This window comes from Cervus elaphus, chromosome 6 (genome assembly GCF_910594005.1).
Source record: "Cervus elaphus chromosome 6, mCerEla1.1, whole genome shotgun sequence".
Lineage (NCBI taxonomy): Eukaryota > Metazoa > Chordata > Mammalia > Artiodactyla > Cervidae > Cervus > Cervus elaphus.
The window spans coordinates 16,644,419-16,666,581 of NC_057820.1; the positions used below are offsets into that span (position 1 = coordinate 16,644,419).

General features: G+C 37.6%; 1 protein-coding gene across 1 annotated transcript; it reads right to left on the reverse strand.

Moving 5' to 3' along the window:
- Window positions 1-17,751: 17,751 nt before the first annotated feature.
- On the reverse strand, window positions 17,752-19,541 carry LOC122696154 (60 kDa SS-A/Ro ribonucleoprotein-like). Its single transcript, XM_043905837.1, is given in 2 exon segments — window positions 17,752-19,127; window positions 19,130-19,541. Coding segments are annotated over 2 exon segments (1,614 nt in total). The 5' UTR covers window positions 19,383-19,541; the 3' UTR covers window positions 17,752-17,766.
- Window positions 19,542-22,163: the final 2,622 nt, after the last annotated feature.

The window sequence follows — 22,163 nt, forward strand, 5'->3', positions numbered from 1 at the left end:
TTGTTGTTGTTGTTCAGTCACTAAGTTACGCCCGCCTCTGTGAGACCCCACGGACTGTAGCACACCAGGCTCCCCTGGCTTTCACCATCTCCAGAAGTCTGCTCAAACCCATGTTCATGGCGTCAGTGATGCCACCCAACCGTCTCATCCTCTGTCACTCCCTTCTCCTCTTGCCCCCAATCTTTCTCAGCACTGGGGTCTTTTCCAGTGAGTCAATTCTTCGCATAAGGTGTCCAAAGTATTGGAGCTTCAGAATCAGTGCTCCCAATGAATATTCAGGATTGATTCCCTTTAGGAATGACTGATTTGATCTCCCTGCTGTCCAAGGGACTCTCAAGAGTTTTCTCTGGCACCACAACTTAAAGGCATTAAATATTCTGGTACTCAGTTGGGAAAGGAGTAGTTCAAGGCTGTACATTAGCACCCTGTTTATTTTTGGTTCAGTAAGAGAAGTTAAACCACAAAATGAATGTATTCAATTGCCATTATTAAGTGAGTCTTTAGAATGTGAATCCACAGTTCTTATACTGAAATTAATAAGCTCAAAGGAGATTTTTTTGAATGTTGCTTTGTGTCTATACATAGTAGATGATGGCTACTAATTATAATTTTTACATATTCTAATTTGTACATTATTTTCTTTAATCTACATTTTAGCTATGAACTGTAAGTCCAAATAAACAAGATAAAATGTCCACCAATTCACTAGATCTCCAGTACTGTTTTAAATATAATTGCCTGGACATATCTGAAAATATGGAATAGATATTTTTAAAACAAGAAAAAGTGTGATGATACTAAACAGTTTACTGATAGGTTTAGAGATAGGTTTACTGATGCTGATGCTGGGAAAGATTGAAGGCAGGAGAAGGGGATGACAGAGGATAAGATGGTTGGATGCCATCACTGACTCAACGGACATAAGTTTGAGCAAGCTCTTGGGGACAGTGAAGAACAGGGAAGCCTGGCATGCTACAGTCCAAGGGGTGGCAAAGAGTCGGACACGATTGAGTGACTGAACAACAACAAAATGAGATAGGTTACCCACTTAACAGAATCCAGAGATATGATTCTCAGGGGCTTGCACAATGAGACTCAATATAAATAGCTATGTTATAGTCAGGGTTAAAGGGGAAAAAATAATATACCAGTTCCTAAGACTAGGGAAACAAATATTAGCCTTATAAAGAAAATCACCTCTGTAGCACAGAAATGAATTATTATATTAGTCTGGTACACAATTTTCAGGGATAAAATTGTGCAGGATGCATGAATAGAAAAAGAGTTTCCTCTAGTGTAGCAATAACTAATGAGAAATGGAGAGAACTTACAATTTATCTTGAGTAAACCTATATGCACTTAAATCCATTCCCTTTGTTTGTAAAAACATGCTCCTTATGCTTGAGGCATTCATGGTCTAGCTGGGGAGACAGATATATAAAACTGTCTAGCTGGGAGACAGAAATAAAAACTGATACTTTTTCCCCCTTTCCATTATTTCTGACTCTCCTCTTTATTTGTATAATAATCTGATGTTGTAGCATACACCCTCAAAAAAGACTGTTCACCATAGGATATAGAAGTATTTTTTTAAGTTTCAAAAGTCTACCCTCTAAGGAGACTTATGGCAAAGAAAGAACCGATGAGTTAAAACTAAATTTCCTGCCCTTAAGATAGAATAAAAGTTCCCCAGTGTAGAAAGAGGAGAAATTAAGCAAACAGGAAGGGAGGAAGGGGTTATAAGAGGTGATATTTTGATAGAGCTTAAGATAGTAAGAGATCCTGCTGCAGTGAGAAAAATTAGTAGGCAGAGGCCACTCTGCCCTCAGCTGAGTTTCCATTTAAATCATCATTCTGTAACCTACCTGGTAGCCCCAAAGGGCAGCTGCATGCCCTTCTAATGGTTGTAAACTCCACTGGTCTGGGATGTTAGTACTCACATAGACACTGATAAGAATGGCTCTATCTGGGGTTGTGTCACTACGTGCAACAACTCTAGAAGCCTCATGGAGCCAAAGAAGCCCTTGAAAATTGCCCAGTCCTTATCCATGGTACAAGAAGTCATAATATGTATTCTTCTTACTAGTATCTGGTAAACTTCTTCTTTGATGGTTGTCAGCAGCATTTCACCCACTGCCCATCAAGCAGGCTGTCTGTACCCTACAACTTTATTTGGCCCACCATCCAACCTACCTTCTACTCATTATTCAAGGACACATACAGTTAGAAAATTCTATTATAGAAGGAAGAAAAAAAGGGGTGGGAAAAACCTGTGTTGATGATAAAGGATCGGGACTTTTTTTTTTTTACATTTATTTTTATTAGTTGAAGGTTAATTACTTTACAGTATTGTAGCGGTTTTTGTCATACATTGACATGAATCAGCCATGGAGTTACATGTATTCCCCATCCCGATCCCCCCCTCCCACCTCCCTCTCCACCCGATCCCTCTGGGTCTTCCCAGTGCACCAGGCCCAAGCACTTGTCTCATGCATCCAACCTGGGCTGATGATCTGTTTCACCCTAGATAATATACATGTTTCTATGATGATCTCTCGAAACATCCCACCCTCGCCTTCTCCCACAGAGTCCAAAAGTCTGTTCTGTACATCTGTGTCTCTCATACAGAGTGAAGTAAGCCAGAAAGATAAAGACCAACACAGTATACTAACACATATATATGGAATTTAGAAAGACGCTAACAATAGCCCTATATGCAAAACGGGACAGTTTTTAAGCAGAGTCGTAATATGAGTTTTCTATCATGAAGAAGTGTTGTAGCTTGTCAATAGTTTACCACACTGATAACAACTGTGAAAACATTCTAATATCCTTTTATCCACCAAGCATTTGTCTAAATGCTTTAGAAAAGATTAGTATGGGCCAGTGATTTCCCATTTAAAATAAGGACACAAGTATTGATTAAAAGTCAATTTGTATCCTTGATTTGTATCCTGGTAGCCACTTCTTAATTGCTCAAATCTTGGATAAATTTCTTGTCTACTCTGTGTCTCCATTTCCTTATCTGTAAAATGCAGTGGCATGGGAGATATTAAAAATATACAAATCAAGCTTCCAGTTTGATTGTGTAGGGTAATGAAAACACAATGTGTAGGGTTAAAAAAAATACACTAGTATGAGACAGTGAATTTGACATTACAGAATAAAAGGTTAGTGAACTTGAAGACATAGTAAATAGAAAACTAGCAAAAAGAAAATCAGAGAGAAAAAGAGACTGAAAACAAATTCACAGAAACAATTCTAACTCTCCTCTCTGTTTGTATAATAATCTGATGTAACATACAAACTTCAAGAACTTATAAAAAAATATGTTTTTTTTTAAGTTTCAAAAGTTTCATATTCCTCCTTCTAAGGAGAATTAGGGCAAAGAAAAAATCAATCAGAACTAAATTTCCTACCCTCAAAGTAGAATAAAAGTTCCCCAGGGTAGAAGGAAGAAAGTTAGTGAGCTGTAAGACAACTGATGAAGTATACACATGTAATTGTAATGAGAGTCTTTGAAGAAGAAGGATGGGGTAAGAAAAATATTCGATGACCTAATGACTCAAATATATCCAAGTTTAATGAAAATGAAAAGCCTATAAATCCAAGGAGCTCTTTTAATCCCAAACACACAATTACTAGTGAGGCACACCAAAATCAAATTGCTTAAAATAGTGATAAAGAAAAATCTTAAAAGCAGCCAGAGAAAAAAGATGAAATAGGTAGAGAAAAACAAAGATAGAAATGACTATAGGTTAGCTCCATAGCAAGTCAGAAGATGGTGGAATGACTTGTTTAAAACACTGCCAAACTAAAATGAAAATATCATTACAGCTGAAAAAAATTAGATAAAATGAATACTTTTCCCCTCAGACCAGGAACAGGCAAGCGTCACTATTCTCAGCATTTCAAATGAAATTCACATTAGAGATTCTAAGTTTGTTTAGGAAACAAGAAAAATAAATAAATGGTATACAGTTTATAAATGGAAGAAGTAAACTATAATTTCAGACTGTATAATGACTGTACAGAAAATCCTATGGAATGTAAAAGAAAGCTACTAGTAAGGCTGAAGGATACAAGAAATATACAAATACAAATTATATTTCTATATACTAGCAAAGGATAATCAATATTGAACTTTTAATGCCATTTACAATAATACTAAAAATAAAGAATCCTTAGGGGTAAATCTGTCAAATGGCATAACAGACCTGTATGGTGACAATGAGCAAAGATTGAGACCTAAGCAAACGGGGGAATTTACTATGTGCATGGAATGAAATATGTCAGTTCCTCCAGATTGATTTATAGTTTCAATGTAATTCCAATAAAATCATAGCATGCTTTTATAGAGATTCAGAAATTGATTCTAATGTTCTCATACAAATAAGATCTAAGGTAGATAAAACAATTTTGAAAAAGAAAAACAAATTTGCCTTAGATCTGGGGTTTCAATAATTGTTATAAAGCCACAGTAACCAAGACTGGGCAGTATTTGGGGGCAAAGTAATAAACTTTGCTCAATACTTCAATCCATGTATAAAAATTAATTAAAAAGACATTATAGAACTACATTTAAATCCTAAAATTATAAAACTTCTAGAGATAACATTTGTGACCTTGAACTATACAGAGTTCTAAGATATGGCATGAGCAACACAATCCATAACATTTCATTAAATTGATAAATTGCATTTCATCAAAATTAAGAATGCTTGCTCTGCAGAATACATTATAAACAAAATGAAAAAAAAGTTACAGAATGAGACAATACTTTCCCAGAGAAAATATTTGCTAATCACAGATCTGATTAAAGATTTGTATCTGGAATATCTAAAGACCTCTCAAAACGTAGCAATAAAAAAACTGAATTAATTAATTAAAATGATCGATTGAACTGACATTTCATCAAAGAAAGAATTACAAATGGTAAACAAGTACATAAAAGGATGGTCAACATCAACTCTCATTAGAAAATACAAATTTTTTTTAAATGAGATATAATTATTTTGGGGGGCTCCAAAATCACTGCAGATGGTGAGTAGCAGCCTTGAAATTAAAAGACATTTGTACCTTGGAAGAAAAGATATAACCAACCTAGACAGCATATTTAAAAGCAGAGACATTACTTTGCCAAGAAAAGTCTGTCTAGTCAAAGCTATGGTTTTTCCAGTAGTCATTTATGGATGTGAGAGTTGGACTATAAAGAAAGCTGAGCGCCGAAGAACTGATGCTTTTGAACTGTGGTGTTGGAGAAGACTCTTGAGAGTCCCCTGGACTGCAAGGAGATCCAACCAATCAATCCTAAAGGAAATCAACCCTGAATGAATATTCATTGAAAGAACTGATGCTGAAGTTGAAACTACAATACTTTGGCCACCTGATGCAAGGAGCTGACTCATTTGAAAAGACCCTGATGCTGGGAAAGATTGAAGGCAGGAGGAGAAGGGGACGACAGAAGATGAGATGACTGGGTGGCATCACTGACTCAATGGACATGAGTTTGAGCAAGCTCCAGGAGTTGGTGATGGACAGGGAAGCCTGGCATGCTGCAGTCCATGGGGTCACAAAGAGTCAACACAACTGAGTGACTGAAATGAACTGAACTGAACTGTGGTTTGTCATAGGTTTCTTCCAAGAAGCAAGCGTCTTTTAATTTCATGGCTACAGTCACTGCCCACAGTGATTTTGGAGCCCAAGAAAATAAAGCCTGTCATTGTTTTCATTTTCTCTGCATTTGCCATGAAGTAATGGGACCGGATGCCATAATCCTAGTTATGGATACCATGATCTTAGTATTTTGAATGTTGAGTTTTAAGCCAGTTTTTTCACTCTCCTCCTTCATCTTCATCAAGAGGCTCTTTATTTCCTCTTCTCTTTCCGCCATTAGGGTGGTGCAATTTGCATATCTGAGGTTATTGATATTTCTCCTGGCAATCTTGATTTCAGCTTAAACTTCATCCAGCCCAGCATTTCACATGATGTACTCTGCATACAAGTTAAATAAGCAGGGTGACAATAAACAGCCTTGACATACTCCTTTCCCAATTTGGAACCAGTCTGTTGTTTCATGTCCCATTCTAACTGTTGCTTCTTGACCTGCATACAGATTTCTCGGGAGGTAGATAAGGTGGTCTGGTATTACCATCTCTTTGAGAATTTTCCACAGTTTGTTGTAATCCACACAGTCAAAGGCTTTACCATAGTAAATGAAGCAGAAGTAGATGTTTTTGTGAAATTCCCTTTGCTTTTTCTGTGATCCAACAAATGTTGGCAGTTTGATCTCTGGTACCTCTGCCTTTTCTAAATCCAGCTTATACATCTGGAAGTTTTTGGTTCATGTACTATTGAAGCCTAGCTTGAAGGATTTTGAGCATGACCTTGCTAGCATGTGAAATGAATATAATTGTGCAGTATATTGAACATTCTTCGGCATTGCCCTTCTTTGGGATTGGAATGAAAACTGACCTTTTCCTGTCCTGTAGCCACTGCTGAATTTTCCAAATATGCTGGCATATTGAGTATAGCACTTTCACAGCATCATCTTAAGATTTAAAATAGGTCGTTTGGAATTCCATCAACTCCACTAGCTTTATTTGTAGTGATACTTCCCAAGGCCCACCTGACTTCACACTCCAGGATGTTTGGCTCTAGGTGAGTGATCACACCATTGTGGTTATCCAAGTCATTAAGATCTTTTTGTATATTTCTTCTGAGTATTCTTGCCACCTCTCTTAATATCTTCTGTTTCTATTAGGTTCATACTGTTTCTGTCCTTTATTGTGCCCATCTTTGCATGAAATTTTCCCTTGTTATTTCTAGTTTTCTTGACGAGATCTCTAGTCTTTCCCATTCTATCGTTTTCCTCTATTTCCTTGCACTGATCACTGAGGGAGGCTTTCTTATCTCTCCTTGCTATTATTTGGAACTCTGCACTCAAATGGGTATATCTTTCATTTTCTCCTTTGCCTTTCACTTCTCTTTTCTCAACTATTTGTAAGATCTCCTCAGACAAGCATTTTGCCTTTTTGCATTTCTTCTTTTGGGGGATGGTCTTGATCACTGCCTCCTGTACAATGTCATGAACCTCCATCCATAGTTCATCAGGCACTCTGTCTATCAGATCTAATCCCTTGAATCTATTTGTCATTTCCACTATATAATCATAAGAGATTTGATTTAGGTCATACCTGAATGGTCTAGTGGCATCCCTACTTTCTTCAATTTAAGTCTGAATTTGGCAATAAGGAGTTCATGTTCTAAGCCACAGTCAGCTCCCAGTCTTGTTTTTGCTGACTGTATAGAGCTTCTCCATCTTTGGCTGCAAAGAATAAAATCAATTTGATTTAGGCATTGACCATCTAGCGATGTCCATGTGTAAAGTCATCTCTTGTGTTGTTGGAACAAGACATTTGTGTTGTTGGAACAGTGCACTCTCTTGGCAAAACTCCTGTTAGCCTTTGCCCTACTTCATTTTGTACACTAAGGCCAAACTTGCCTATTATTCCAGGCATCTCCTGAATTTCTACTTTTACATTCCAGTCCCCTGTGATGAAAAAGACATCTTTTTTGGTTTATGTCTAGAATGTCTTGTAGGTCTTCATCGCACCATTCAACTTCACCTTCTTCAACATTAGTGGTTGGGACATAGACTAGGATTACTGTGATAGTGAATGATTTACCTTGGAAATGAACTGAGATCATTCTGTCGTTTTTGAGCTTATGCCAAATACTGCCTTGGACTCTTTTGTTGACTATGAGGACTACTCCATTTCTAAGGGATTCTTGCCCACAGTAGTAGATATAATGGTCATCTGAATTAAATACACCCATTCTGGTCCATTTTAGTTCACTGATTCCTAAAATGTTGATATTCACTCTTGCCATTCCTGTTTGACCATTTTCAATTTACCTTGACTCATGGACCTAACATTCCAGGTTCCTATGCAATATTGTTCATTACAGCATCAGATTTTCCTTTTACCACCAGACATATCCACAACTGGGCACTGTTTCTGATTTGGCTCAGCCTCTTCATTCCTTCTGGAGCTATTTCTGTGCTCTTCAGTAGCATAATGGATCATACCAACCTGGGAGTTCATCTTTTAGTGACATATCTTTTTGCCTTTTCATACTGTTTGTGGGGTTTTCAAGGTAAGAATGCTGAAGTGGTTTGCCATTCTCTTCTCCAGTGGACCACGTTTTGTCAGAACTCTCCACCATGACCCTTCCATCTTGGATGGCCCTCCATGGTGTGGCTCATAGTCTCACTGAGTTACACAAAGCTGGGACCCATGTGATTATTTTGGTTATTTTTCTGTGATTTTGGCTTTCATTCTGTCTGCCTTCTGATGGATGAGGATAAGAGGCTTGTGGAAGCTTCCTGATGGGAGGGACTGGCTGGGGGAAAAACTGGGTCTTGCTCTGGTGGGCAGGGCCATACTCAGTAAATCTTTCATCCAATTTTCTGCTGATGGGTGGAGCTGTGCTCCCTCCCTCTAGTTTGGCCTGAGGCCAAACTATGGTAGAACAATGGCATAATGGTGACCTCCCCCAAAAGTACTTACGCCAGCATGCTGTTGGCAGTGCCCCGACCCTGCTGCAGGCCACTCTCAATCCACACCTCCACCAGAGACTCCCAAGCACACACAGGAAAGTCTGGCTCAGTCTCTTGTGGGGTCACTACTCCCTTCCCCTGGACCCTGGTACACACAAGGTATTTTTGTGCCCTTCAAGAGTTTCTGTGTCCCCAGTCTTATGAAAATTCTGTAATCAGTTTATGAGATAGAGCCTTCAATCTTTCCACATACATGACAAAATTTTCTTTCTAAATCACCTAGCTTCCAGAAAGGTGCTATAATTTTGGGGTAAGCAAATTGAGGCTTTATTAACAACAAAGATTTATTCTTTTTCTCATGTTAGCTCAGTGAAAGCTAATTAAACACACACTGCTGGATCTGACCTGTCATTCATTCTGCTGCTGGTATGGGAGTTCTCAGGCAGCTGAGGCCACAAAGGGCAGAGATGCCAAGAATTTACATATCATATTAAGCATATGATGACAGAATTGCTGGGCAAATTTAATTTTTAATTCCACGTATACTCTAAAGGTGCAGCATAGAATAGGAAAGTGCATTTAATATGCTCCATGGGGAAATATACATTACAGAGCACTCAGAAACACTCCCTTATTTAAAATAAAGGTATAATCTGAGAAGAGACTCAAATCTGTAATGATGTTGCCTCTGGGTAATAGAAACAAGAGAATGGAAGAAAGGTTTACTTTTTGGCATGGCTTTTTATACCATGGAAGCTGTCATATGAACAATTTACATTTTCAAAAGAAAAACAAATAATTAAAATTTTTAAGTGAAGTACAACTCTGCCACTGGGATTACTGTTACTGGATCAGGCCTGAAGAAAGGGTTTAGTACTAGGGCTCCCCTCTTCTGATGAAAAGAGCTCCTATTTAGATTTTTATTTTTGTTGTTTTATTTACTACTGCTTCTATAAATCCTATTTGATATATTAAATTGGTGCACCACTTGTAGAGATAATTGGGGGATGGTGACTGGTAATCTTGTGATTTGCAAATGGGATGAGATATAAATTGTTAATGCTTACAGTGACTCCCTCCTCCTGGCTTTAATAGCTGTGGAAACATGGGTTAATCCAGCAGATTGTTTTTCATCTATAACTTGAGGGCTATCTTTACCCATTTATGTAGTTGTAGCAAATTTACATTCATTTAGCATCTTTGGAAATGTTCATTATATACAGCACTACTGTTAACTGCTTTCCATAAAGAAACAAAATGTGCACTGTATCCATACTCAGGTGTTTCATTAAAAGATATCTCTCCCTATCATTTAGTAACTTTGCATCCTATTAGAAAAGCTTCCAAAATGTTAGCAGTCACTCATTATAAGATCAGATACTTCTTACTTTCAATTTTTCACATGTATCCAGTGAAGAATGGTATAAATGTTCTTTGTATATTATCTCATGATAAACTCTACTAGCAAAAAAAAAAAAAAAAAAAAAACTGCTTATATTCAAGAAAACCTAATCAGAGATGTCAGTTTATCCATGTTCAAGCACCAACAAGAGAAGCAGTATCTGTGCTTGAGTGAGTCATTTTCTTAAAAAAAAAAAAAAAACTAATAGAGAAAAAACAAACTTTAAAAACACAAAAGAAATATGTTAAATTATTCTTTACAAACCTGCACAAACTCTTGTTATACATAATAAGGTTATAATCTCCCTTATAGTACCTGTGAACTCTTTCAACAATGATATATTATTTTGCTTTACAAGACTATCAAAGGGAATTTTAGTACACAAATTAAATTGGTCAGTGTCTAAAGTTCCAAGAGCAACTATTGTACCAAATCTATTGCCAATTAGTCTCAAGCATATTTGGTTTCAAAGTCACACTTTATTACTGACTAACTCTGCAAAACTCAGCACGAAATGTACCTCTATCATGCTCAATTTTCTCAACTATAAAATGGAGACAGAAATTCATAGCTCTATCATAAGGTTTACATTAGACGATATACAAAAGGTGCACACTTCCCAGGTGGTTCAGTGGTAAAGAATCCACCTGCCAGTGCAGGAGACACAAGTGACTTGGGTTCAATTCCTGGGTGAGGAAGATCCCCTGGAGAAGGAAAATGACAACCCATTCCACTATTTTTGCCTGGAAAATCCCAAGGACATAGGACCCTCATGGGCTACAGTCCACTGAGCTGCAAAAGAGACAGACAAGACTTAGCAATTAAACAACAAGAACATGTAAAATGATTGGTGTGTGTGTGTGTGTGTGTGTGTGTCTGTGTCTGCCCTCCATCGTCTCCCACTCTTTCATCTCTTGCATTAGCAGGTGGATTCGTTACCACTGCACACCACCTGCGGATGTACCGAGATGCTTGGTATGATAAATATCCAACTAATGTTCTTATCTCACCATTCAGTATTATAAGCAGCAGACCCAGCTCAGCCAGTATTTTTTTTAAATGAAAGAATTAAAATTTCCCTTTCAGCTAATGGTTTAATCTTAACAAATGAATTAAGTTTAATGGGTCATTACTAGATCACAAACATATATTAAAATAATGCTTGCATTCAGTAACTTGAGTCTTATACATTGTATTATTGGAAACATAATTTCAGGACATCAACCTTATAAACATATATACCATTTCCTGAGGAATACTAGTTTCATAAAAGCTACACAATGTGATTTTGTATGTTTAAAACAGCTTTCAGGTTATAAGTTATCACTTCCATACTATAAAACTTCCAAGACCCAGGGGACCATTCAAAGTCATTTGAGTAAAGTGAGACAAAACAGGAATAATTTTACAGAGTTAGCCTAAGAAGGGGAACCTCTTCACTCAAAGATATTAGTATGGAGGTGAAAAAAGACCCAAAGTGATTAACTAGCAACCTGAAAAACTCTTTCAAAAAGTTTTTCCAAACAACTCTACTAAAACACTCAATAATCAGAAACATAATTTATAAATATTCTACACAAAAGAGGCATAGATACTAAACAGCTCTAAACAATTGCAATCACACTATTCTTTATTCAGTAAACTTTTATTAAATGCTTATCAGGTATCAAGCTTTGGAGTTCCTAGATAAGAAAGACATATCACTGTCACTCAAGAATCTAGTTTCTAGTGACCAAAGCTATTAGACATATAAACAGGTAATTGTGGCAGTGGGTAACATGCTGTGATGAGGCAAACACTAGTGAGTAGTGTAAGAGGGGCTTCTGGCCCTCAGCAAAGGCTTGGAGAAGTCTTTAGGGACAAGATAGTACCTGAACTGCATCCTAAAGGGTAAGTAAGTGAGAGTTAGTCACTCAGTCGTGTCCAACTCTTTGCGACCCCATAGACTGTACCTGCCAGGATCCTCTGTCCATGAAATTCTCCAGGTAAGAATACTGGAGTGGGTTGACATTTCCTTTTCCAGAGTATCTTCCCAACCCAGGGCTTGAACCCAGGTCTCCTGCCTTGCAAACAGATTCTTAAAGGATGAGTAGAAGTTAGCTAAGTCCACACACAAAGAAAAAGCCATCTATGCAGACACCTCTAAGACTCTACAAAAATAAGGTGCTGGCTTCAGGATGCAATACCAATGAACTACTTGAAAATCTTTCTTGTTGATATCAGTAAGAAAGTCTTAAAACTGAAGCACAATTTCTTTGGAATCTGACAGACTATTCCCTTACCAGCTTAAAACTGTAAATATGAGTTGCTTGTAAGATGACTGAAAATGTCACCATATGCAATCCGATCTTTATTAATCCAAAATTGTCAGGCAGCGTATTTCAGGAAGCTGTTATCAGCAACAACTAACAACCTAGATAGGCAAACAAAATTAGAAGAATTACTTCACAAAGAGAAAGCTCTGAGTGTATTAACTAAGAAAGAACATGCATCCAAATGAATTCATTAACAAGAACCAAGCAGCTGCCAGAGTGCTACTCAGAAATGAAGGGCCTATTGAAATATAAACCACAAGAGAACTGGACTAATGGTAAGAAGCACAAAAATATTCTCCAAAAAGATTCCAAAAATACATTGGCATTGCTTAATTTAAAAGAATAAGTATGTAACTCTTCAAAATTTCACAAAATAGTAAGTTCTCACTTCTACTATTTCTCATTTATCTTTTCAAAAACAAAATAAGAGAGGCAAACTCAACACCTCATAATCCTAGTTTTCTTTGTAACAGATTAGCAAATTAGGCATCTGTTTGCATCCTATGAAAGCTTTTAATAAGAGAATTCAGTGGAACTAGGAAACCTAATATCTATTCAGAAGTACACCTTGTGTGACAGATGTTTTGCAAGCTGAATGTACACAAGTGAGTCAGTTTCCCTTTATTATTCATAAACATTGTGCAAAACTAGACATTTCATGGTTCACCAATCTTGATTTATAATTTTTATACAAAGTATATGGATTTACATAGCCTTAAACTACCTAATTATAAAATACTAAGGAGGCAAAGATATCAAATGTCATTGTAAGGAAAATATAACTAACAGTAACCTCTCCAAGAAGAATTCTAGCTTATAACAAAGATGTTGAAAGGAAAGAATATTCTATTTTATCAACTAATGATTTACAAAGATCTACAATGACAAATAGACAGTACTATAATTTAGAAGTATGAATGCAATTACATACACATTCTAGACTATTTTAAAATTGGTTTCTTTAGAAGGTTTTTAGCTCTAAACAAAATGCTTTGTAGAACATGGTTAAATAATATTGTCTCACTGTAATCACCATAGTTTGAAGTGATTAGAAACTTTTCATAGAAGAGAACCTAAGGTATCAAAAGGCTAAGAATTCTATCCCGAGGTCCTATGAAGAGTTCATTTGTTTGTCCATTTATTCATTCAAATATTTATTAAAACCTACCACATACAAGGCATTCTGCTAAGAACTAAAGCAACATAAATAAATAAAAAGACCTCCCCATCTGTGAATTGACATCTGCTATGGATTGAATGTTTGCATCTCCCCAAAATTTATATGCTGAAAGTTTAATCCTCAATGTGATAGTATTTGAAGATGAGGCCTATGGGGGGTAATTAGGTCATAAGGGTGGAGCCCTTATGATGGGACTAGTGCCTTTTTTAAGAATAAACTCAGGAGAGCTTGCTTCCTCTTTCTGCTTTCCATGTGAGGATGCAGTGAGAAGGCCATCTACAAACCAGCAAAAGTGTCCTCACTAGATCTGCTGGTGCCCTAATCTTTGATTTCCCAGTCTCCAGATCTGTGAAAAATATGTTTGCCGTTTAAGCCACCCAGTCTAGAATAATTTCACCAAACTGATTAAGACAACATCCCAGTGGTTAAATTAGATGTAAATAAACATTAAACTTTGTGGATTTTATACTTTTGTCTTTTATAATTTTCATCCTAACTGATATACCCTTCAAAAGAGCCTATAACCTTATTTTCTCCATCAATACTCATTATAATTTTGCTTTAAGAACAACATAGGATGAAACATTTACTATTAATTAACAATCATTGGTAACAATAATTAAAAATAATGGGTATTAAAAATAATGTGTAGAATACTAGTAATTCTTATTGGTATTATTGTTTTAACTGTTAGTTGGACTAGACAAAATTTTCTGCAAATAAGACCACAAATTTGTAATGTTCAAGCACAGTGGAAGTGTATTTCATGATCCAGAGACAGTACTGGATGGGTGAATGAGTGGGTAGGAAAATACTATTCTACAGTCATTCACAGATGCATGGTAACAGAGGTTCTGCCACCTTGGTGGTTTCCAAGGTCACTTCGGACATCATCTCTAGTTTGACAGCTACAAGAAAACAATAGATGGAATATACCAAGAGGGGGATTTAGAGGCCAGACCATAATATTGATTACTTCTTACAATCTATTGCCTATAACTCTTCATATGATTACTTCCAATCACAAAAGAAGCTAGGAAGTACAATGTAGTGCACACAGGAAAAAGAGCACTTATGGGGTGAGAAGCCCCACCACATCAGTCATGAGGATAATTCCCATTTAAGCAAAAACTAGGTCATGAATTAGAGTGGTCTTGAGTAAAGCCAATTATATTAATAAATTCTTTTTATTTCTGGAAATAAATAGAATATTTCACAATAGTGATTATTTCATATGCAAACATTTAGAATTAATAGTCACATGCTGTGATTTGTTTCTAAATATATTCCAACCACATATTAAATTTATAGTTTATCGTGAATTTTCTAAACACACTCCCCTTTAATGTCTTTCTTTATTCAGTGAAGTTAAAGGAGGAGTGGGTTTTTAATCAGACCAATGAAAAGTTCACTTTGGTTCAGTTCAGCTGCTCAGTCATGTCCAACTCACGGCGAACTCATGGACTGCAACATGCCAGGCTTCCCCGTCCATCACCAACTCCTGAAGGATGCTCAAACTCATGTCCATTGAGTTGTGATGCAATCCAACCATCTCATCCTCTGTCATCCCCTTCTCCTCCTTCTTTCAAATTTTCCAGCATCGGGGTCTTTTCCAATGAGTCAGTTCTTTCCATCAGGTGGGCAAAGTATCAGAGCTTCAGCTTCAGCATCAGTCCTTCCAATAAATATTCAGGGTTGATTTCCTTTAGGATTGACTGGTTGGATCTCCTTGCTGTCCAAGGGACTCTTAAGAGTCCCAACACCCTCTGGGTCTTCCCAGTGCACCAGGCCCGAGCACTTGTCTCATGCATCCAACCTGGGCTGGTTATCTGTTTCACCCTAGATAATATACATGTTTCAATGCTATTCTCTCGAAACATCCCACCCTCACCTTCTCCCACAGAGTCCAAAAGTCTGTTCTGTACATCTGTGTCTCTTTTTCTGTTTTGCATATAGGGTTATCGTTACCATCTTTCTAAAAAAAAAAGAGTCCCAACACCACAGTTCAAAAGCATCAATTCTTTGGCGCTCAGCTTTCTTTATGGTCCAACTCTCACATCCATACATGACTACTGGAAACCCCACAGCTTTGACTAGATGGACATTTGTTGGCAAAGGAATGTCTCTGCTTTTTAATATGCTGTCTCGGTTTGTCATACCTTTCTTCCAAGGAGCAAGCGTCTTTTAATTTCAAGGCCGCAGTCACCATCTGTAGTGATTTTGGAGCCCAAGAAAATAAAGTCTCACACTGATTCCATTGTTTCCCCATCTATTTGCCATGAAGTGATGGGACCAGATGCCATGATCTTTGTTTTCTGAATGCTGAATTTTAAGCCAACTTTTTCACTCTCCACTTTCAATTTCATCAAGAGGCTCCTTAGTTCCTTTTTGCTCTCTGCCATTAGGGTGGTGTCACCTGCATGTCTGAGGTTATTGATATTTCTCCCAGCAATCTTGACTCCAGTTTGTGCTTCATCCACCCCAGCATTTCACATGATGTACTCTGCATATAAGTTAAATAAGCAGGGTGACAATACACAGCCTTGACAGACGTACTCCTTTCCCAATCTGGAATCAGTCTGTTGTTCCATATCTGGTTCTAACTGTTGCTTCTTGACCTGAACACAGATTCCTCAGGAGGCAGGTAAGGTGGTCTGGTATTCCCATCTCTTGAAGAATTTCCCACAGTTTGTTGTAATCTAAACAGTCAAAGGCTTTAGCATAGTCAATGAAGCAGAAGCAAATGCTTTTCTGGAATTCTCTTGCTTTTTCTATTATCCAATGGATATTGGCAATCTGATCTCTGATTCCTCTGCCTTTTCTAAATCCAGTTTGAATATCTTGAGTTCTCAGTTCATATACTGTTGCAGCCTAGCTTTCAGAATTTTGAGCATTATTTTGCTAGCATGTGAGATGAGTGTAATTGTGTAGAAGTCTGAACATTCTTTGGCATTGCCCTTCTTTGAGATTGGAATGAAAACTGACCTTTTCCAGCCCTGTGACCACTGCTGAGTTTTCCAAATTTGCTGGTATATTGAGTGCAGCACTTTCACAGCATCATCTTTGATTATTGATGCAGGAATTATATTCTCATACATTGTGTACTCATTAACCAAGATTAATAATTTCTTTAATGCATTTGTATTTTAAATTCCATAGAAAATAAAAAGTGAAGTTATAAGCCAAAATTATGATAACAATGGTTTGTTTGTTTATGCATAGTTAACTCTTATTGGAAATCTTTATATTTTATATGACTTTGAGATACTGAATGGTATCTTCAGCACTTCTCATAAGGCAGATCTAATGGTAATAAACTACCCTCAGCTTTTGTTTACCTGGGACTATCTTAATTTTCCCCTCATTTTTTTTTATGGTTATAGTTGAGATTTTATTTGTCATATTTTTCAGATTATGAGTAGGGGAAGTTAAATGCTTGAAACATCTTATGTTCTCATAAGATGAAACATATAAAAAAATGTGTCCCTACACATGGCTATGTTGGTATAAGCCACAGGAAACCATCAAATCATGCCCCTCACAGCAATAAACAAACAAAAACAAACCAAAATACACTTCCTCAGCTGACACAAACTTTAGTTTCTCTTCTCAAAGGTTTCCATTATGTTTCTGGTTAATGGTAAACAATCCTGTAAGTGTAAATTAACCCTCAGAAACAGAGCATCTTTTTCAGTGACTGAGAATGCTGCTATCTATGTGATTGGAGAAAACTGTTAAAGCAATTTGTAAAACTCATTCATAAGCAAATGTCTTGGTTGTTGTTTTATCCCCTTGGTATAAAGATTTTCAAGGAGTTTCATAATCAATCACAGTACATGGTCCAGTGCATTTCAGATTATTTGGACATTATCAAAGCTGTCCTTTACCAATGAAAACATTTAAGAAAACTTAAAGGCATTTCTCAAACAAATGACATGATATAGGACTACTTACACTTTTGGCTCTCACTTCTTTTAAGTACAAATGTGATCATTCACCAAAGCAGAACTGTTTGACTATTTTACAGTGTCTCAACAAGAAGTTCTCTGTTAGGCAGAGGGGGCTACAGTGTATTCTGAAGCTATTTACCAAAAGCTAGTTTAGTAGAAAGAACTTTGGGCTCATCTTATTGTTCCTTCCTTTTTTTTTTTGGTAAGGTAACCTTTCCATTATGCACATACTGTACCATTGTCTGACTTCTTTCAGTGGATTAAAATTAGCTGGGAAGTAGCTGTATGTTTCTAGCGAGATCACTGATGGCAGTGGGTCCACTGCCATTTCACCTAGATTGCGCTGGTGCTTATGGTTAAATCATATCTAATGTGAAACTTCGAATCACATCCAGAGCTCCAGTATCAAAGCCACACATGTCCAGCATGCCTCTGTCATCTGGGTCTGCAATGGTAAAGCCACTTGATGTCATTCCACAAACAATCAATTTAGCTGGAATATCCATATTCTTTCGATATTCCCTCAGAGCGGTAGCAGGATGGACACTTCCAGCAAAGGTCTCGTTAACAGTGAATATGATGAAGATATCGGCAGCTGTATTTGTCTTTTGAGCCCAGATCATCGGAAGAGAGCAATCAGTTTCACCTGCTGGGATCTGACTCATAGCTAGTAAAACTTGTTGTAAGGTCATATCTGTAGTCACTGGACATGGTACCATTTCATCTGAAAAAGCAACTATAGAAGAATCTTTCTCTGTTCGTGTGACAACCATGCACATTGCTGCAGCCACTGTGCTTGCATTGAGTACACTACCCAAAACTCTTTGGTCTATAGAAGCACTGACATTGATTGCCAGTAAGAAACACTTTCCAGTTGGCTCGACTGTCTTAAATGTTTTATAAAAAGCGGCATCCAAAGCTTGCAGAATTTCTTCATCGGGGCACCACTTCAGTTTTCCTCTGAGCCCATGACCTGTCTTATAAGTTTCTAACGCAATTAAAACATGAAATGGATGTATATGAGCCTTTTTTAACAGTTTTTCATTACACAGCTTTTCACATACTAAAGACACTTCTGAGTTTCCTGGTTCAAGCACTGAGTTAGCTGTCATCTTTCCCAGATTCCTTAATAATGCTGTGAGAGGCATTTCTTGTAACAAAGCCTTCCATACCTCTTTAGACTTTAAGTGATTTGTTAGGAGATGTTCCCTAACCAGTCTGTGCTCTTCTATCAGATGAAGGACTTCCAGTTCATCTTTTGTGTGCTTCACTTTCTCTACAGCCTTGAGATACTTTAATAATTTTTCAGCCTCCACAGAAAGTGCTTTTTCTTTATACAGTTCATGGACCTCTTTCCAGCCCTTTGTAATATATTTGGTGACAATAGCAAGTTCTTCACTGGAAGGTTTAAGATGAGACAGTCTTAACAGATCTTTGTGAGACCAGCCATTTCTCTGTTTGTATTTTGTAACTGCCAGGGCGAGGGCCATGCCACCCTTTTCATTGTACCAGTCTGCTACAGCCTTCCGGAGGGCACGACCCCACATGCCACACTTCATGCTTTCCTTTAGATCTTTCTTAAACTGTATAAAAGTAAAAAGGTGTGTAGGGATGCGACAAACTTCAGGAACAGCTTTGAAGGCGGCTTGTTTGGTGCTTATGTCAGAACACTGGGAGCAAATGGCGAGGGCAGAGAGCGTGGGTTCCGGCTTTGCATTCTGCCTTCTTGACTAAAGGACTTTATTTCCTGTATCACTTCACATCCTCTGCCATCTTCAATCAATCTGATTAAAGCTTCAGCATTCTCAAGGCCCAGCTTCTGTTCTTTGATATAGTAAGTCCCACCTTCAGAACCAAAACATAAGAACCGGTGTAGCCGATTCATATCAGTGACTTGCCACACATACCCGTCTTCAGAATTAGCTATCTGCTTCTCATTCAGTGGCTGCATTTGGCTTACAGATTCCTCCATTTTTCTGTCTTGAGGAAGTCTTTGCCAGGCGGCCGAGCCTCCGAAGCCGCCGCGCCACCCGGAGAAGCGCTGCGCGGTACCGCGCCGCCGCCGTAAGACTACAATGCACCGCGGCCTGACGGGCGACGACTGCTCCGGGGCCGCCGCCCGGGCCTCGGGGTTCGGCTCCCGGGCCTTCCCCTCATTTTTTGAAGGATAGTTTTGCCAGACACAGAATTCTTGGTTGAAATTATTTTCTTTCAGCGCTGTTAGTATATCCCACTGTTTTCTGTCCTTCAAAACTTTTGCTAAGAATTGTTGATAATTTTACTGAGAATTTTTTATGTGACAAGTTGATTTTTTCTGTTTACAGCATTCTCTTTGTCCTTGGCTTTTGACAATTTTATTACAATGTGTCTCAGCATGGGTCCCTTTAAGTTGTCCTACTTTGTGTTCATTGAAATTTTTGGATTTGTAGATTCATGTGTTTCCACAAATTTGAGAAATTTTCAGCCACTGCTTTTCAAATAGCTTCTCTGTCCTTTTGTCTCTTTTCCTTGATTCTGAGGGATTTCTCTCAGAAATCCCTTAGACTGTTTACTTTTCTTCAATCTCTTTTCTTTCTGTTCTTCAGACTCAATAATTTTAATTGTTCTGTTTTCAAGTTGGCTAATTCTTTCTTTTGCTTATTCAAATTTGTTGTTGTACCTCTGTAATGAACAATTAAATTCAATTATACTATTTTTCAGATCCACAATGTCTGTTTGGTTCCTTTTGATAACTTCTATCTCTGTTAATTTTCCTATTTTGTGCATATATCATTTTCTTGATTTTGTTTAGTTCTTCACCCATATTTTACTTTAGCTATTTATTCTAGTAAATATTAATACATCTTTCTCAGGGATGGTTTCTGTCAATTGCTTTTGTTTCCTTTTAATGGATCAGATTTTACTGTTCCTTTCTATGCCATGTGATTTTGTTGTTGTTGTTGTTGAAAAGTGGGCATTTGAAAAAAAAAAAAAACATGCACCTTTCTCAGCCTTTGCAAATTAGCTCTGTTTCAGGGCACCCCTTCAGGTAGGACTTGCTCGAAACCTTGGAATTAGCTCAGGTCTTTCCCAAGTATGCATCTTACCTGAGCCTATATGTGGTATTGTTCCTAGATGCTTTTGAATGTCCTAATTTCTAAAAGAGTCTCATTCCAGGTTCTCTTCAGGGCCAGTCTATTAATGTCCCTACCTGCAATCTCTAGTCCTTGGAGACTGCAGATCTATAGTCTCTTTGCATCTTTCACAAGCGGTACTCACTGCTATTTTCCAAATTAGGAGAGACAGAGACCAATCCTTCAGCCAGTCCCCGGACAAGTTAGAATGTTGCAAATAAGTTGTGCTTCACTCCCTCCAGTTCAAGGTAGTATTATAGACTGAATGTTTGCATTCTTCCCAAATTTAGTTGGCAAAAACAGAACCGGCAAGAGTGGGATGTTTCACGAGAACAGCATCGAAACATGTATATCATCTAGGGTGAAACAGATCACCAGCCCAGGTTGGATGCATGAGACAAGTGCTCGGGCCTGGTGCACTGGGAAGACCCAGAGGGAGCAGGTAGAGAGGGAGGTGGGAGGGGGGATCGGGATGGGGAATACATGTAACTCCATGGCTGATTCATGTCAATGTATGACAAAACCCACTACAATATTGTAAAGTAATTAGCCTCCAACTAATAAAAATAAATGAAAAAATTAAAAAAAAATACAGAACCACTAAAGTGATAGTATCTGAATGTGGAACTTTGGGAGGTAACTAGATTTAGATGAAATCATGGAGATGGGCCCTCACAATAGGGTTAATGCCTTCCTAAGAAGAGACACCAGAGAACTTGCTCCCTCTCTGTCTTGCATCTGAGGACACAGAGAGAAGGCAGCTGTCTGCAAACCAAGAAGGGAGTCCCGACCAGAACTTGACCATGCTGGCACTCTGACCTCACACTCCTAACCTCCATAACTGTGAGAAAATTAACTTCTGTTACTTAAGCCACCCAGTCTATTTTGTCATGGCTGAATCAATGAAGCAGAGAACTGGGAACTCGGCTATCACCTCCTCAAGAACAAAACCAACAAAACCATACCATGAGATGCGGTGAGATAGGTTTAAGTAAAAATGCCATGAAATTTCCTACCATTTCATAGGGTGGTTTTCTTGATGGGGCATTCACTTGGCTTCTGTAGACCTTTGTTTTTTGCACTCCTATAAAGTTAGTTCTCCAATTTCTAGTTGTTTACTGATATTTCCAAGGAGGAACAGGACTTGGAGTTTCCTAGCCTGCCATTTTGCTGACATCCAGCCTCAAACATTTTTAAACAAAACTCCATTTAGTTATCACTATTGTTTTATGTAGAGGAATCAAAAGATATTCTCTAAATGAAATATTCATAATAAGCAAGACACACTGTTTTATTTCCAAATATTTTGTCAGGATGCAGTAGCTATTAAATGCATCATCTCACTCTTCTGGAAAAGTTATTTACTATTACTAGATTAAACTCTTATAATAAAGCCTGTCATTTTACAATTAGTTTTGTAATAAATTCAATTATAAAATCACTTCAGAGCCATATGCCTAAAAATAGAACCAATATACAATAACAAACACTCATTTCTTTCACTTTATTCTACTGCCTATGAAAGCTTTCTGATTTTCTCTCAAAGGGCTATAATTAATCTCTACTAGCAGAATGCTTCTGGTTATTTTCTTGCCTTTTATGCCACACACTGGCATTGCAATTTAAGCTTTATTTTAATT